This window comes from Chiloscyllium plagiosum, unplaced genomic scaffold (genome assembly GCF_037043375.1).
Source record: "Chiloscyllium plagiosum isolate Xiang-an unplaced genomic scaffold, Cpla_swu_hap1 HiC_scaffold_36, whole genome shotgun sequence".
In the NCBI taxonomy this organism is placed as follows: domain Eukaryota; kingdom Metazoa; phylum Chordata; class Chondrichthyes; order Orectolobiformes; family Hemiscylliidae; genus Chiloscyllium; species Chiloscyllium plagiosum.
In genome coordinates, this window is record NW_028270174.1 from 12,376,477 (window position 1) to 12,394,098 (window position 17,622).

Below are 17,622 nucleotides of genomic sequence, written 5' to 3' on the forward strand. Positions count from 1 at the left end.
GTGCTCCGGTTTCCTCCCACAGTCCAAAGATGTGCAGGTCAGGTGAATTGGCCATGCTAAATTGCCCGTAGTGTTAGGTAAGGGGTAAATGTAAGGGTATGGGTGGGTTGCGCTTCGGCGGGTCGGTGTGGACTTGTTGGGCCGAATGGCCTGTTTCCACACTGTAGTCTAATGTAATCTAATCTAGAAATCGCCTTGGCTTTTTTGTGAAACTGTCTGACTGCAAACCCACAGCATTGTGGTTAGTTGTTAGCTGCTCTTTGCAGTGATTGAGTAAGTCATTGTATTTAAAGAAAATTAAGGAAGGGCAACAAATACTGACCCTGCCAACAATGTCCACATCGCACTGAAGTATAAAGTGCACCGATGAGTGCTTCATTTAGTGTGTTGAGTCTGCAAGGTCAGCCTATGCAGTAACCAACTGGTTTGCAGTCAATGTGCTGCATTTACTGTTATATTAATTCTACTTGGGTGGAGAAATAGAGCAGGACGACATTGTTATACCCATCAAAACTGACCTTGAAAATTGGATGATGTTCAAAAGCAGCTTATGAAAGTTCAGCAGCTGGGAGCCAAGGGTGGAACCACGTAGAGATTAATTTGTGGATGGGAGGAAAACATAGTTACATCAATAGTTAATTTGTATTTGGCTTGCACAAAACTTAGGTTTTAAAAGCTTTTAGATGTTTGGATAGAAAATTAAGAGAAGAATGGTGATTCAGTTTTAGGTTCCTGAGAAAGAGTGAGTTTGAGGAGAGGGTGATGTGGAAGAGTGTATTGGATTCTGTGTTGCTGAGAAGGAATAAAAAAGAGAAACTCAATAGAAACGGACTCTGTGATTAAACTAGGGAATGTTATGGATCCAATGGAGATATAGATGGAAAACTCTTGTCTGAAGTTGCAGGGCAAGACACTATCAAATGTTGTCTCCAAACGTTGTATATATCAAAATGCATGGTTTCAGCTGGTTCAGGAAGAAACCAGATACTTAAGAGGATGCTCATATTTAGCACAACTGAAGGAAAGCGCAATGTCATATAATTTGAATAAAGTTGACATTTCTTCCCAGAAATCTAGAATATCTAATAAATTTGATCAAAGTTTCTCAAATTGGTAGATTTTCATTACCATTTTAATGAAGACCTGAGAATGTCTGGAATTCTAAGTGTGTCATAAATGTCAGAAGATATATAGCCTCAAAGATTAAAATGCACAATAATTCTAAGGGTGTTTATCAGTGGTGAATCAGTGGTAATTATCAGAAACAAATACAAAGAGCAAGGCAAATAACGAGTTTATGTTTAAGCATGTGCTTCTGAACTGCTAGTTTTTACTTATGTATCAACAAAACATTGCTGTATCATGTGTATTTTTTAAACATTTTCAAATATGTTCCACCTGTCAGTGGATAATTTATATTTTGATGTTACTGGAAGTAGAATGACAACTCTTCATAACTCATTGTTTTCCAGTTTTCCCAAGCTAATTACTATACTCTCTTAAGAATTTGTAAACATCCCAAGCGCTTGAAAGAAGAACTGAATTATACTGAATATTTTCCAGTTTAAATCTTTAACTGCTGATAAAGCAATTGTCATGCACTTCAAGCTAATTGCTATTTTCTTTATATTAGAGTCATAAAGTCATAGAGATATACAGCATGAAAACAGACCTGAAGAAGGGCCTGTGCCCGAAACGTCGAATCTCCTGTTCCCTGGATGCTGCCTAACCTGCTGTGCTGTTCCAGCAATAAAGTTTCAACTTTGATCTCCAGCATCTGCAGACCTCACTTTCTCCTTGAAAACAGACCATTCAGTCCAACTCCTCCATGCCGACCAGATATCCTAAATTAATCTAGTCCCATTTGCCCATATCCCTCTAAACCCTTCCTATTCATATACCCATCCAGATGCCTTTTAAATGATTTAATTGTACCAGCCTCCGCCACTCCTCTGGCAGTTCATTCTATACACATACCACGCTCTGCATGAAAACGTTGCCCCTTAGGTCCCTTTTAAATCTTTCTCCTTTCACCCAAAATGTATTCCCTCTCATTCTGGATGCCCCCCACCCTTGTCTATTTACCCTTTCCATGCCCCTCATGATTTTATAAACCTGTATAAGGTCACCCCTTAGTCTCTGACTCTCCAGGGAAAACAGCCACAGCCTATTCAGCCTCTCCTTATAGCTTTATGGGATGTGGTAGTTGCTGACCAGTATTTATTGCCCATCCCTAATTGCTCCCGAGAAGATGATGGTGAGCTGCCTTCTTGAATTGTTGCAGTTCTTGGGATGTAGGGACAACCAGAGCCCAGATAGCAAGGGAGTTCCAGGATTTTGACCCAACGGCAGTGAAGGAACAGTGGTATAGTTAATTTAGAGCCAGGTGGTGTGTGGCTTGGAGGGAACTTTCAGGTTGTGGTGTTCCCATGTATCTGCTGCCCTTTTTCTTCCAGGTGTTGAGTCTACAGGTTTGGAAGATGCTGTTTCGTGGAGTCTTGGTAGGTTACAACAATGCATTTTCTAGGTGGTACAGATTGCTGCCACTGTGCACTGGTGGTGAAGTGAGTGATTGTTGAAGGTTGGACGCGGGGTGCTAATCAAGCAAATAATGGAATAATGAATAACTTAATTCAATAATTTCTGCAGCGATAACCCTAACAATTTCATAACTTTGAACTTCATTTACCCAATCTTAACGTTCTATCCTTTCATGACAGCTCTACAACTCATGCTGAAGTTATTTATATTCACCTGTAGTTTTTAAAGTTAGATTCTGAATGAAGTGAGTAAGGAAGTAAAGAAGGAAGGAAGGATCTAAGGAAGAATGGATGGAAGGAAAAACAGGAAGGAAGGAATGAAAGTAGTAATGAATGAAGGAAGGAAGGAAAGAAGGAATGAATTAATGAAGGACGGAAGCAAGGAAGTGGGGACGGAAGAACTGAAGGGAGGAAGGAACGATGGAAGGAAGGCACGAATGAAGGAATGAAAGACGGTAGGAAAAAAGAAAAGTAAGATGAAGGAAGGAAGGAAGAAAGGAAGGAAGGATGGAAGGAAGCCACTAAGGAAGGAATGAACAAAGAAAGGAAAGACGTAAGGAAAGAAGGAATGAAATAAGGAAGGGATGAAGGAAGGACGGATGGAAGGACTGAATGCAGGAAGGAAGGAAGGACGGATGGAAGGGAGGAAAGAAGGAAGGAAGGTGTGAAGAGATAAAGGAATGAAGGAAGGAAGAAAGGAAGGATGCAAAAAAGGGAAGCTGGAAGGAAAGAAGAAAGGAAGAAATGAAGGTCAAAAGGAAGGAAAGAAGGAAGGAAGGAAAGACGGGAGGAAGGAACAAACGAATGATGGAAGGAAGGAAGGCCGAAACTGTAGTAAGTTTCTGATTGTCAGTCTTAGCTATGTTGTCATGAGTGTCATAGCCATGGATTCAAGCCCTAGTGCAGGACTTGAGCACCAAACCTAGTCTGATGTGTTATGATACTGAGGGAGTGTTGCATTGTCAGAAATCTCTTGAAAAGTTGTTAAACTAATTCTCCATCATTACTGATACAAGAATACAACAAAACACATAATACAGCAATAAAAATGTTTTGTTGATGCATAAGTGAAAACTAGTAGTTCAGAAGCACATGCTTAAACATAAGCTCTTTATGTACCTTGTTCTTTGAAATTGTTTCTGATAACTGCATGTAAAAGGTCCCCTTGGTGTTCTGGCCGAGCATTTATCCCTCAACCAACATCAGTCTTATCAGTCTTTATCTTGCTGGTGCTTGTTTCCTTACAAAAAAGTGATAAAAGTTGTGCACATCTCCCTTTGAGCCTGCTCTGCCATTCAATAAGATCATGGCTCATCTGATTTTAGCCTCAACTCCACATTTCTAATCAAGAATCTATCTATTTTAGTTACTTGCATGATGTAGGGCGGCACGGTGGCTCAGTGGTTAGCACTGCTGCCTCACAGCGCCAAGTACCTGGGTTCAATTCCTGCCTTGGGCAACTGTCTGTGTGGAGTTTGCACATTCTCCCCGTGTCTGTGTGGGTTTCCTCCCATAGTTCAAAGGTGTGCAGGTTAGGTGAATTGGCCAAGCTAAATTGCCCATAGTGTTAGGGGTAAATGTAGGGTAATGTGTCTGGGTGGGTTGCTCTTCGGAGGGTCGGTGTGGACTTGTTGGGCGGAAGGGCCTGTTTCTGCACTGTAGGGAATCTAATCTAATGTATTCCATTGTCTGAGACTCCCTGAGATCATGAAGGCACTATATATGAATTATATTTCTTTCTTTGAGGTGCAGGAACATGCCCTATTAAGATGAACCTCATGAACTTGATATGCCATACAGTCAGGCAATTGATAGCTTTCAGAATTCTCATTATTGATTCTGGGTTTCCGATAACCACATCCATTGATTAAATTTCAACCAATTTCCAGTTGCAGTAATTAAAGCCATAGAGTTCCACAGCAGAAAATGAACAAAAACTGATGAAGAGCTTATGCTTGAGACATCCACTCCCCTGCTCCTTAGATACTGCTTGAGCTTCCTCAGCACCACACTTTTTGACTCTGATCTCCAACATCTGCAGTCCTCACTTCCTTCTACAGCAGAATAGACCGTTATAACTATAATTCAGTCCATTCTCAAGGGAATGTAGGTTAGTTTGAGCTGAGAGTAGGATAAAAGATTGGCACAACATTGAAGGCTGAAGAGCCTGTACTATGTTCTGTATCTATGTTGGTCGCATATTAGCGTAATTCCAAAAAAACTTTGTCTTCAAATATCAATCTAATTTTCCTGTAGAAGTAGTACGATTTGGTTAAGAAAAAGAAGGAAGCATATGTTAGATATAGAAGGATCGATCGAGTGAATCTGTAGAAGAGTATAAAGGCAGTAGGAGTATACTTAAGAGGGAAATCAGGAAGGCAAAAAGGGGGCATGAGATAGCTTAGGCAAATAGAATTAAGGAGAATTCAAAGGGTTTTTACAAACACATTAAGGACAAAAGGATAACTAGGGAGAGATAGGGCCCCTCAAAGATCAGCAAGTGGCCTTTGTGTGGAGCCGCAGGAGATGGGGGAGATACTAAATGAGTTTTTTTTGCATCAGTGTTTACTGTGAAAAAGGACATGGAAGAGATAGAATGTAGGGAAATAGATGGTGATGTCTTGAAAAATGTCCAGGAAGTGCTGGATGTCTTGAAACGGATTAAAATGAATAAATCCCTAGGACCTAATCAGATGTACCCTAGAACTCTGTGGGAAGGCAGGGAAGTGATTGCTGGGCCTCTTGCTGAGGTATTTGTATCATCAATGGTCACAGGTGAGGTGCTGGAAGACCAGAGGTTGGCTAACCTGGTGTCACTATTTAAGAAAGGTAGTAAGGAGAAGCCAGGGAACTATAGACCAGTGAGCCTGACAGTTACTGGAAGGAATCTGAGGGACAGGATGGACATGTATTTTCAAAGGCAAGGACTGATTAGGTATAGTCAACATGGCTTTGTGTGTGGGAAATCATGTCTCACAAACTTGATTGAATTATTTTGAAGAAGTAACAAAGAGGATTAATGAGGGCAGAGCGGTAGACGTCATTTGTATGGACTTCTGTAAGGCATTTGACACGATTCCCCATGGGAGACTGATTAGCAAGGTTAGATCTCATGGAATACAGGGAGAACTAGCCATTTGGATACAGAACTGGCTCAAAGGTAGAAGACAGAGGGTGGTGGTAGAGGGTTGTTTTTCAAACCGGAGACCTGTGACCAGTGGAGTGCCACAAGGATCTGTGTTGGGTCCACTACTTTTCATCATTCATATAAATGATTTGGATGTGAGCTTTAAGAGGTACAGTCAGTAAGTTTGCAGCTGACACCAAAGTTGGAGGTGTAGTGGACAGCGAATAAGGTTACCTCAGATTACAACAGGATCTTGATCAGATGGGGCCAATGGGCTGAGAAGTGGGAGATGAAGTTTAATTTAGACAAATGAGAGGTGCTGCATTTTGGGAAAGCAAATCTTAGCAGGGCTTATAGACTTAATGGTAAGGTCCTAGGGAGTGTTGCTGAACAAAGAGACCTTGGAGTGCAGGTTCATAGCTTCTTGAAGGTGGAGTCGCAGATTGATAGGACAGTGAAGATAGCATTTGGTATATTTTCCTTTATTGGTCAGAGTATTGAGTACAGGAGTTGGGAGGTACGGCTGTACAGGACATTGGTTAGGCCACTATTGGAATATTATGTGCAATTCTGGTCTCCTTCCTATTGGAAAGATGTTGTGAAACTTGATTGGGTCGGCATGGACAAGTTGGACCAAAGGGTCTGTTTCCGTGTTGTACATCTCTATGACTCTATGACTCTAAGTTGCAGTAGTCTTTGCAAGGTACTAATGTTGAATAGTGATGTATTATAAAATAACTAAAAAATGTCTCCTGTCTACAAATAGGAGAATGGAATTTCAGCAAATTTCACATCACATCCGTATCCATCGTGGAGCCTGGATTGGGGAAACCTTCCAGTAGCTGTCAATCCCATAGAAGGCAAGAATATTCTTTGTACTTCTCTTTTTGCTTTGACAGTGTTTGCCTCCAACATAACCTTGTTGTTCCATGATCCCTTCTTGTGTCCAGGTCATGTTGTGCTATCATTGACCTCTGTCACTATTGCTGACCTCTTCAAAGAGTCTGATCTTATATGTCAGAGTTGCTCTGTTATCAGCCTTGAGGTGAGGTATTTCTTATTTTATTATGTCTCCATTGACTTTGAAACATGATTAACAATATTTTTAAAATCAGTGCTTTTTTTTTGATCTGCTCAAAAATCCATTATCTGCCCTCTGGAACCTGTGCAGATGCAGTATTGATTTGTTTTTTTTGTTAATCCAGATTCAAATGCTCTCTTTCTGTTGCACTACTGTATATTTTCCATGTCTGGCCCAGCCTCACAGGGCCGTTCTTCATTGTTTGAAGGGCTGAGCATCCAAACAGGTCTAGCTCCTCTTGATACATTTTATAATCTATGCAAACTTCTTATTGTGCCTTTAATGCAGATGGCTATTTAGATAAACATGAAGGATTTATTCTGGCAGTTTGCATAGCTTCTTTCTCAAAAGTTGTAAGAATTGATGGGAATAATTTTTTTTAAAACAAAGCTTCGATAATAATTGCAGCAGATTTCATTTACATTATATTAACTTTATAATGTGATATAGATTTAGTACATAGCCCTGTACCTTTCTATGTTTTTGATAAAATGATCTTTTATATACCTCTACACTGATGATGTTAATTGTTAGTAAAATGTAGACGTATTGTAGGTTAGAGTAGTACACGGGTAAATTTCTTGCAACCAGTACATAAAGGACAGGATGAGAAAGTCAGTCCTAACTTGGTTTTATTCACAAGTACAAGTATTTTACTCCTAACTCTCCAGTACTATTTAATGCATCAATACTAATAAATATTTCTCTGCACTCTTTTGAGAACCAAATCAAACAAACAAATGAATGATCAAATGATTCAGGCCTTTAAGAGGTACAAGTCTTTGTGCACAGGTGTTTATCTGATGCATGCCCTTCCATCTGTAGACACTTAACCTTAAGTTGTGCAATTAACGTATACGATGTCCAGGGGCTCCAGGGGTCTTGTAATAGTATGCTATCTCTGGGCCAGAAGATCCGAGTGTCTAAGAGCTTGGTTAAAAAAAACGTTTTTTAATATAACTTTCAGGAGCATTCATAGCTGTTGAATCTCCCTGTCGTGATAAATGTATGTTTTGGGAATAAACATGCCTCTAGTGCAATTGCATTGCTGTGGTTCCCTGTGTTTTGGTGGTTCGTTGTGGGGATTTTAAAAAATGGATTTTCTACCCAGCCACCCCCGTCCAACTTTTTTCACAAAGAGAAATTTTACTTTTGAATGATTTCACAATACTCCAACTTTTAAATACGAACGAAATCCCACCCCCCACCCCATTTTGCTGTGATTTGTGGACTTCAGATTATTGAAAACCCAGCAGTTAAAATGCTAGCAGGTGTAAACGAATTGAAGATTTAGTGGGAGGTGTCCAGTCATCATTTTTAAACACTGTGTCATTCCATTCCCACAGGAATAAAATCAAACTGGGAATGTTAATTTATGTTGTGCAGTTCACTCAGCCTGTTTTCTTTTAGTCTGATAAGAGGTTAAATAGTTTGCTTGTATTTCATATTTGGAGACTTAACTGATTTATACTCCTATGATTGCCAAATAGCTCAGCCAGTTGTACACCCTGAGGAATAGTTCATGAACGGTGGGTCTTTGACCCATTGACCTTTACAGCTATTTAACTGCTATAGTTAGATTCCACTAAGAAATGCTCATGCTTTGTGCTAGGACACACGTAACCTGCTGCACTTGCTGCAGGCACTGGTCTCATCTGGAAAAAAAAACTCCTTACCTTAAAATTTGATCTCACCTGCTACCTAACACTTTCTGATTCCACACTATGTGTGGCAACAGGGTCTGGAACTGGAGGTGACAGGATGGGGAGTGGCAGGGTACAGAGAAGAAGGATGTTCCTGTATATCAATTCAGTGATTATTGGTTTAGGTTGTACCGTGATAGCCATAAAAGGCACAGGGAAAAGCAATTGATGAGCAGGAGGAGACGTCTGAAAGACATAACCTTCACCATCATTTGCCCTGTCTTTAAAAATGCTAAATGGTATTGAGGCAATTTAGAGGCTGAGCACTTCCAAATTGCAGGCAAGCTTTAGGTTCCCTGAACAAAACTGGCAGCAGAAAACCACCTAATCAGACCTAACACGGTAACATCTGCCCCACCCAACTGTTTAGATCTGTTGCTCTATTCGGTGTCATTGACTTGCAGACTTTTGTTTTAATTTACACGTGGGATGTGATCATTGCTGGCTGGCCAGCATTTATTGCCCATCTCTGGGTGCCGTTGAGCAGCTGCTAGTAAGCTGCCTTCTTAAACTGCTGTCGTCCTTATCTGCTCTAGTCTCCATATTACTGAAAACTCTGGTTGACTCTTAACTGTCCTCTGAAATAGCCAAATAAAGCCACTTGATTCAAGGGAAATCAGTGATGGGCAACAAATGCTGCCCAAGGCAGCAACATCACATCACATGAAAGAATAAAGAAAAAAGGTGTGCTCTTTTTGCAGAGGTGAGTACTCTAGAATCTCCCCTCCACCCTGCTGTTTCCATGGAGTTATGCACATTTTGTTAGGAGGCATGGTCATGGCACCTCAATGTGATTGTGAACTATCGAGGATCCCTGGAGTCAGAGTTCAAAAGCTGTTGCGTCACTTCTTGTGTCATAATGTAATGCTGCATGATATATTTCTATAGCATGGAAAGGTAGAAGTAGTGTAGGTTGGCACTAAGCTCCAGAAATGGGATTGTAATTTTGGGAAATTATTCAACTTGTGATTTCTACCTTGAATATTAAACTCCACCCCATAATCTTTCTGTTTCTAGACTTGTCACTCTGCTGGCTAGATAAGTAATCTACATTTTTATGTTCAAAGCTCACCAGAGCAGTTTGAGAACTTAAATACATTTTTATTCTAAAATCTGAAAGCAAAAAGCTGATACAAGTAAAACCGACCACAAAGCCATTGGATTGTCTTAAAGTCCAGCATGTTCCCTAATATTCCTTTTAAGGAAGGAAACCTGCAGTGCTTTCCTAATGTAATCTATTTTGGGCTTAATTGCCATTTTGTAAAAAAAATGTATTTTTATTGAAAAATCTTTCTTTACAAAATTAGAAAGTTACAGAAATATGAAAATATAGCGTCATAACATCAAAAACAACAGTAACCCAACCACTATACTACTCTACCAAATAAATCAAAACTACACTTAAGGTATCAATCAATAAATAAATAACACCGCTCAGTGCAACAAGACCATAGCTCTCCACTTTTGAGAGCATCAATTATTAAACCCACATTTGTTTGAAATTCTTCCCCTCACGGTCCTAGGCCTATCAGACCAAAGCATCATGGCGAGACAAAAGTCCTAATCAAAGTGGCGGACAGATCTTCTAAGTAATTCAAAAAGGGCCGCCATGTCTTGTAAAAGTTGTCCATTTTCTGGTGCACCATATATGTAAAAGTCTAAAGGAATGTGTTCCATAGTTGACATACGCCACCCCGACAAACCCAGGGCTTAATTGCCTTCTTAAGCAAACCACTTAATGCTATGAACTGGTAGTTGGTGATGGGCAACCATCCCTGCCTGTGATGCCACATCCCAGGAATTAATTTAAAAATGTGTTTTTAAAAAACAGGAGTCAGCACTTACATACCGTAAAAAATAAATGCAGGATGCATATGCTTTGCCACAGTAACAAACATTATTGCAAGGACTATGTGCTTTCAATATCGTCAGGGACCTCCTGACAACTTTCTTCGTGTCTAATCCAGTAAGTCCAAGGGTATTCAAAATGAAAATAAGAAGAAAGTACTATTGATTCAGTAGTTGAGAACAAATAATTATTTTATACAAAGAATATTTTAAGTGTGTTCTTATATGGAAGAGATAAGCAAGTCTGAATAGTTATTTTCAATTAAGCAAAGTATTTAGCTCTGCTGCCTCACAACACTAGGGTCCTGGGTTCGATTCCGCTTTCTGGTGACTGTCTGTGTGGGGTTTGCACATTCTTCCCGTGGCTGTATGGGTTTCCTCAGAGTATTCCAGATTCCTCCCACAGTCCAGAGATGTGTCGGTTAGGTCGGTTGGCCATGCTAAATTGAGTGTAGTGTCCAGGGATATGCAGGCTGTGTGGATTAGCCATGGGAAATGCAGGGTTATAGGGATAGAATAGGGGGTTGGGTCTGTGTGGGATGCTGTTTGGACGGTCGATGTGCACTTGATGGGCTGCTTCCAAATTCTGGGATTCCATGCTTCTATGAAGATCCTTTTTTGAACCAGTTTTAAAATATATTTTGAAATCTGTGTCTATACTTGTTCATTATTTCTGTTAGCTTCCTGGTTTTATTGTAGTGGTTATTCAGGGCAGGCTGAAATGTTTAAGATTCACAGACATCGAAAGGAAAAGAATGGCCTTGCATAGCCCCCACTCCTGTTGACGTCTTAATGCTTCATTCTCTTGAAGTCATGTACTTGCACACCACTCTCAAGTATGTTTTCACCTTTTGGCCTGGTATTCATTTGTTAAATGTCAGTGATCTGCAGAGTGCTTGTGGCGTTTAAAGCAAGAATCCAATAAACCTGTTGTGCTGCTCTCACAGGTCAAACTTCACATTCACTTGTAAAATGCATTGACTGAGTTACAAATATAGAACAGAAGTATATCAATGACCTGCAGTTTCCTGTTGGTCCGACCATTTGTAGCTGTGGCCTTATTCCTTGGTATGATGTCCTAAATATCGCAATAGTAGATAAACAGAGCATTCAGTGGGGAACTGGATTCCAAATTAATCCTCTGTGTTATTTAGAACTCGTAATTCATGGACGGCAGATTGATGAAAGAGCTGTTAAATCCATTTGCATAAGTTCAGTAAGCCTTTATTTCACAGTTAACCCCATCGAGGGTTCTATTAAAGTATTTATAAAGTCAGCAGCTGCGTGATACTTCATAATGTGGCCTTTGCTTTTGACTTGTCTGAAGTCAAAGAAAAAAACATTTTCCAAGGTGATAGTTCAGTTCTAGAATACAAATTCAGTCTATGGTAGCTTGCACCCAGCTTTGTGTAGGGCCATCAGTCTGGAGTTTCATTCCTGAATGTATTATTGTTGTATTAAAGTTATGTTAAGATTAATGATGGATGCAATTTTTTGTCATTAAATTTAAATAAATTGATGCAAGCTGATGTCTCAGATGTCTGGGAGTATTTTGAATGGAGCTTTTAGGCTTTGAGCTCAGATGAAAGATTAATATTTGTTCTGCATTCCTTCATTTAGTTGTGTGCTGATTCTAGCATTTTTGTGTACATGATTTCAGTGCTTAATGTACAAATTGTATCAATGAACAGACATTTTTAAGTAGTTAAACAAAGCAAATGCTTCACTATCTGAGCTGGATTTGTAAATGACTTTTAACATTTTAAATTAGCTTTTTTCCTATTAAATAATTCCCCAGCTTATTATCCTATATTTACCCCTGACTAATGCACCTAACCTACATATCCCTGAACACAATTGGCACTTTAGCATGGCCAATTTTGGGGGGGTGGCACGGTAGCTCAGTGGTTAGCTTTTTTGCTTCATAGTGCCAGGGATCTGGGTTCGATTTCAGCCTCGGTCGACTGTCTGTGTGGAGTTTGCACATTCTCTCTGTGTCTGCGTGGGTTTCCTCTGGGTGCTCCGGTTTCCTCCCACAATGCAAAGACGTGCAGGTCAGGTGAATTGGCCATTAGTCAGGGGTAAATATAGGAATGGGTCTGGGTGGGTTACTCTTTGGAGGGTCATGCGGACATGTTGGACCGAAGGACCTGATTCCACACTGTAGGAATTCTATGATAACAGCTAAATAATGTAACTATGTCTTAAGGTCCAAAAACATCTGTTTTTATTCCAACATATACATTTAGTTTCTGCTTCCAGTGCTAGCAGGTACAATCAGTAGGTTCATCTGTTACATGTGTATTTGTTGCCAAGGATATTTTAAGTCAAGATAGCTTGGAACATTTTCCCTTTTGTTGGCAATATATTGTTTTTAAACTTTATTATCATTGGAGTCGAAGTTGACAGGTTAGTGATGTAGAGTTTTACATGTAATGTTACTAACACAGATATAGCTTAACAGTGGTTAGTCAGCATATCTTTACAACTCTAACTTTGGTGGTTCATGCATGAGGCATTGCCTTTACCTTTTTAAAGAGGAAGACGAATGTAAAATTTTAAAGTCAATTTTAAAGTCACTTTAAGTAAGTATGGTAAATAAAATATATTTGTGTTATTATGTACTTTTTACATTGTTTTTTCCAGTATTACTCTTGCGTCTTTGCATTCTCTTGCCTTAACTTTCCTGAAAACAATGATTTTGCTGGAAAATACATGAAGTAACACATGAAGTATTCTATGGTAGCAATCCCTGCCATTTGACAAGCGACATTTTTTTATATGCAAATCTGCCGAAGAATGTTGGTGCGCAAGACGTTCACTTGAGGGGATCAACACAGCTAAGTCTGAACTTGTCCTAACTAACTATCAATATACACACGCACGCATTACGTATTCGATTTGTGTTTTCACAACCATGCTGTTTACACTGAATGATCCTGGATCCAGTTCAGACATGGCGAAGCAACCATGTTGTAATCCTACATTAGCTGTTTCTAATCTGATTCTGAATTAGTGAGATTTAATGTTTGTTGTTGTTACATTCTCTATTTGCTTCCGTTATCCATACAGGTGAAAGTGGTACAATGTGACTATTTGTTTTGAAAATGATGTAGGAACCACATACTCCCAGGCACGCATCCAGAATGTGAACACCCTCGAAATTTAACTAAGTGATAAATCATAAGAGCTGAAGAATGAATCTCTCCCACCCACCAACTCAGGAGATACATAATGCAGCTATTTGGGGCATAATAAAAAATGCAATGCCTGGCGTTTAAACTTTACATCTGCTACATTAAGTCTTGACATCTGTTTCTCTGGTTTTACCCTGTCACAAATACTCAAGCTAGATTCACCATGTTCTGTGTGTTACTTCATGTCTTAAAGTTTCCTTGTGTGAAAAACAGTTGAATTACATAAAACAAATTGTGTTTTGAAATCATATTTGCAGTCAAAAAAGTTCTGAGTTGCTTCAACAAGGTGTAATAGGAAAATATTTTTATAGCACATTATTAGGATATTCAGAAGCATTTTACGTTCACTCTTTCTGGTGTGAGATGCACAGCAAAATCTCACAATTAGCTTATAAGGTAAATGCCAAGTTAAACTGTGTTTTCGATGTTTGCTAAGGGATAAATACTGGTGTGCTTTTCAAATAGTGCCAAGAGATCTTTTACACCAATCTAGAAAGGCAGACTGAGCCCAGGTTTAAAAACTGGCACTTCTAGCATTACAGCAATTCCTTAGTCTGAATTGTGAATAGTGTTTTAATCTTAGAATAGAATTGAATGAATGCAATTACCTTCAAACTCAGAGAAGCCAGTATTTTCATTCCTCCTTTTGTGTCAGAATGGAGGTGGGTAAGATTTTAAAATTGTAATGAGACCTGATTCAGGATTTCCATAATGTGAGCTTTTTATGTGCTTAGGATAAGCATGCAGGTTGTGAGCCCATCACAGCAATCCTACCTTGGTCTATTTCATTATGTGGGTGGATATTTTGTACCCACTGCTATTTCCACAGAGTTGAGTCTATTTTCATAGGTAGCAGAGTTCACAACATGTCAGAGGAATTGAGAATCATGGGAAACACCTAGTTTGGTGTTGGAAACTTCTTGACAGGTAATTCAAAGGTGTTCCTGGCATCACATGACCTAATGTAATGTAGTATTTTGTTTTTAATAAGTCAATACAATAGGCCTTTGTTTAGAAATTGAAAGTGACCATTAGGTTCACCTAATGAGGAAGTTTTCAGTTGATAAAGTACTCTTCTGCATTCAGCTGTCTTGAGATTGTGTCACTTATACCCTGTGATTTAATTTTTTGTTTGTTTGACTATCTAATTATTCATTCAGCCTTATAGCAGAACCATTTGTGTCACTGCTTCAAAAATTTTAATTAATTCACTTGTGGAGATTTTGTTTACACAGTGTGCTTTGGAATTCCATTATGAATACTCAGTTGTTCCACTAATGGATTTGGCTCAATAAGCTAGATTATATAACTGTCAAGCAAGTCACAATATTCCTAGACCATAGGCTGTTCTCTCATAGGAAGAGGTAGAGGTGGGTGAGCTTAACTGGAGTTACAGCAGACCTCAGATGAGGTGCAATTTGAGAAAGTAGAGCCTTCACGTTGAACTCAGCCTGTTACTTTTGTATCATAAACTAACCATACAGCCAACTGAGCAAACTGACGTCATGCAATGAATTTGTTTTGATCGGCCTGAATGTAGAAGACAGGGGGTGGTGGTGGATGGTTGTTTTTCAGACTGGAGGCCTGTGACCAGTGGAATGCCACAAGGATTGGTACTGGGTTCATTACTTTTTGTCATTTATATAAATGATTTGGATGTGAGCTTAAGAGGTATAGTTAGTAAGCTTGCAGATGACTCCAAAATTGGAGGTGTAGTGGACAGCGAAGAAGGTTACCTCAGATTACAACAGCATCTCGATCAGATGGGCCAGTGGGCTGAGGAGTAGCAGATGGAGTTTAATTTAGAAAAATGCAAGGTGCTGCATTTTGGGAAAGTAAATCTTAGCAGGACTTATACACTTAATGGTAAGGTCCTAGGGAGTGTTACTGAACAAAGAGACCTTGGAGTGCAGGTTCATAGCTCCTTGAAAGTGGAGTCACAGGTAGATTGGATAGTGAAGAAGGCGTTTGGTATGCTCTCCATAATTGGACTGAGTATTGAGTACAGGAGTTAGGAGGTCATGTTGCGGCTGTACAGGACATTGGTTAGGCCACTTTTGGAATATTGTGTGCAATTCCTATCAGAAGGATGTTGTGAAACTTGAAAGGGTTCAGAAAAGATTTACAAGGATGTTGCCAGGGTTGGAGGATTTGAGATATAGGCAGAGGTTGAATATGCTGGAGCTGTTTTCCCTGGAGCATCGGAGGCTGAGGGGTGACCTTATAGAGATTTACAAAATCATGAGGGGCATAGATAGGAAATATCGACAAGGTCTTTTCCCTGGGGTGGGGGAATCCAGAACAGAGGGCATAGGTTTAAGGTGAGAAGGGAAAGATATAAAAGAACCTAAGGAGCAACCTTTTCATGCAGAGGGTGGTACTTGTATGGAATGAACTGCCAGAAGAAGTGGTGGAGGCTGGTACAATTGCAACATTTAAAAGGCACCTGGATGGGTATATGAATAGGAAGGGTTTGGAGGCTGGCAGGTGGGACTAGATTGGGTTGGAATATCTGGTCGGCATGGACGAGTTGGACCAAAGGGTCTGTTTCCATGCTGTACATCTCTATGACTCTATGACAGTTTTATGAGCGGTTAATAGGGTTAAATATCTTCAAGTTTTGAATCGCCTTTTTTATTTTGACAGTTTATAAGCACTTAAATTTATTACTATTTTTAAAAGTAACATTCAAATATCTCTGTGTTTGATTACCAGTTTTATGAGACAATAGGATTAAAGATTTTTAGAAAATAGGGGTTATTGTCTTAGATGTCATGAGATATATGAGGAGGTATGAGGTATATGGCATTGGAGGGGTATAGAGTGACGGGTGAGAGCTAGGGTGCTTAGTAATCATTTTCAGAATTGTGATGATCAGACAACTGAGGCAGGCCTTCTAATCTGCTCTGTTTGGCATCTTCCCACCTCTCCTCAAATCAGGCCTATTGCAACAAGCATGGTCCTGACTCCAGCCTGTCCACTACCCCACCAATTGCATAGGCCAGCAATGTCAGGCAGATGCTGGGTTTATGACATCAATAACTGCCCCAAGGATGAATATCTAGGCCAGAGATTGCTGTTGCTGAGCAAAGATGATATTAGAAGTAGAAGAACAGTCTGGATTTCTCTTGACTTGTGCAGATATTTGTCTTAGGTGACACAAGTGAGAGTTGCATTTCTTTTTTGAGGTTTGATAATATTTTCTTCCTTTTGATTGGTGAATTACTCCCCTTGACATTCCAGGTGCACCACTTAACTGACTGATCAACCATAATCGTCCGGGCAAGTCCGAGACCCCTCTGGAGGGGAAACCTTATCCAGAGCATCCCGGGCATAGAGCATATAAAATTCACAAAAATAAAGGCTCTTTAATACACTCACATCAATATAATAAAAAACTATTTCTAAATTTAAAAAATATAAAACGTATTTAAATGGAGATTTTCCTCCTTGTTCTCAGAGGGTATTACTTCCTTTCCATAAGTCCATCGTATCCTCTCCCAACCAGTGCCCCACCCTTGACAGGCGCTCCTCGATAGGATGAAAAAAAATCAAATATACTACAGAGCTAGAGTTAACAGTCAGCACCCTATCTCCCCCGCTCTCCTCCATCCCCCAACAACACCAACACTTGGATATATTTGGTAATGTTAATACCATATATAAACATATATAACTATAAAATTACAGCCTCAACAAGTAATAATTAAATATAATAATACAAAATAACAGGGGAAAACAACCCTGCTCCTAAAGACAGAGATAAAATAGGATAAGGTAACCACCTCCCCCCACCAACATTAACTAGACCCCCCGGCCTATATATATGTATAAAATTTTTAAAAAGGGGGAGAAAATCGTTAAGTAGAGAACAAATAAATATATCCCTCTCCCCACCCCCCCAAGATAATATTAAACAGTAAGGTTAAAAAAAGGGATTAATATAAAAAATAAAGGGGGGGGGGGGTGTAAACTGGAGTGGGGGGAAAGCAAAACAACATCAATTAACCCTTACAATTTATCTAAGAGAGTTCAAAAATTCCTTAGCCTTTTCCGGCAATCCGAAGTTACACACAAATCCTTCATGGTTAAAAAGTAGCGTCGCTGGGTACATAGAACATAGAAG

At 39.6% G+C, this 17,622-nt stretch overlaps 1 protein-coding gene across 2 annotated transcripts in view; it reads left to right on the forward strand.

Annotated features, from left to right (window-relative positions):
• The window catches only part of gstcd (glutathione S-transferase, C-terminal domain containing), a 136,653-nt gene that overhangs the window by 21,920 nt on the left and 97,111 nt on the right, over positions 1 to 17,622 (forward strand). For both annotated transcript variants that reach the window (XM_043674346.2, XM_043674347.2), the window contains exon 5: positions 6,434 to 6,527. In XM_043674346.2, coding sequence (XP_043530281.2) covers positions 6,434 to 6,527 — 94 coding nt within the window. The remainder of the gene's footprint in view (positions 1 to 6,433; positions 6,528 to 17,622) is intronic.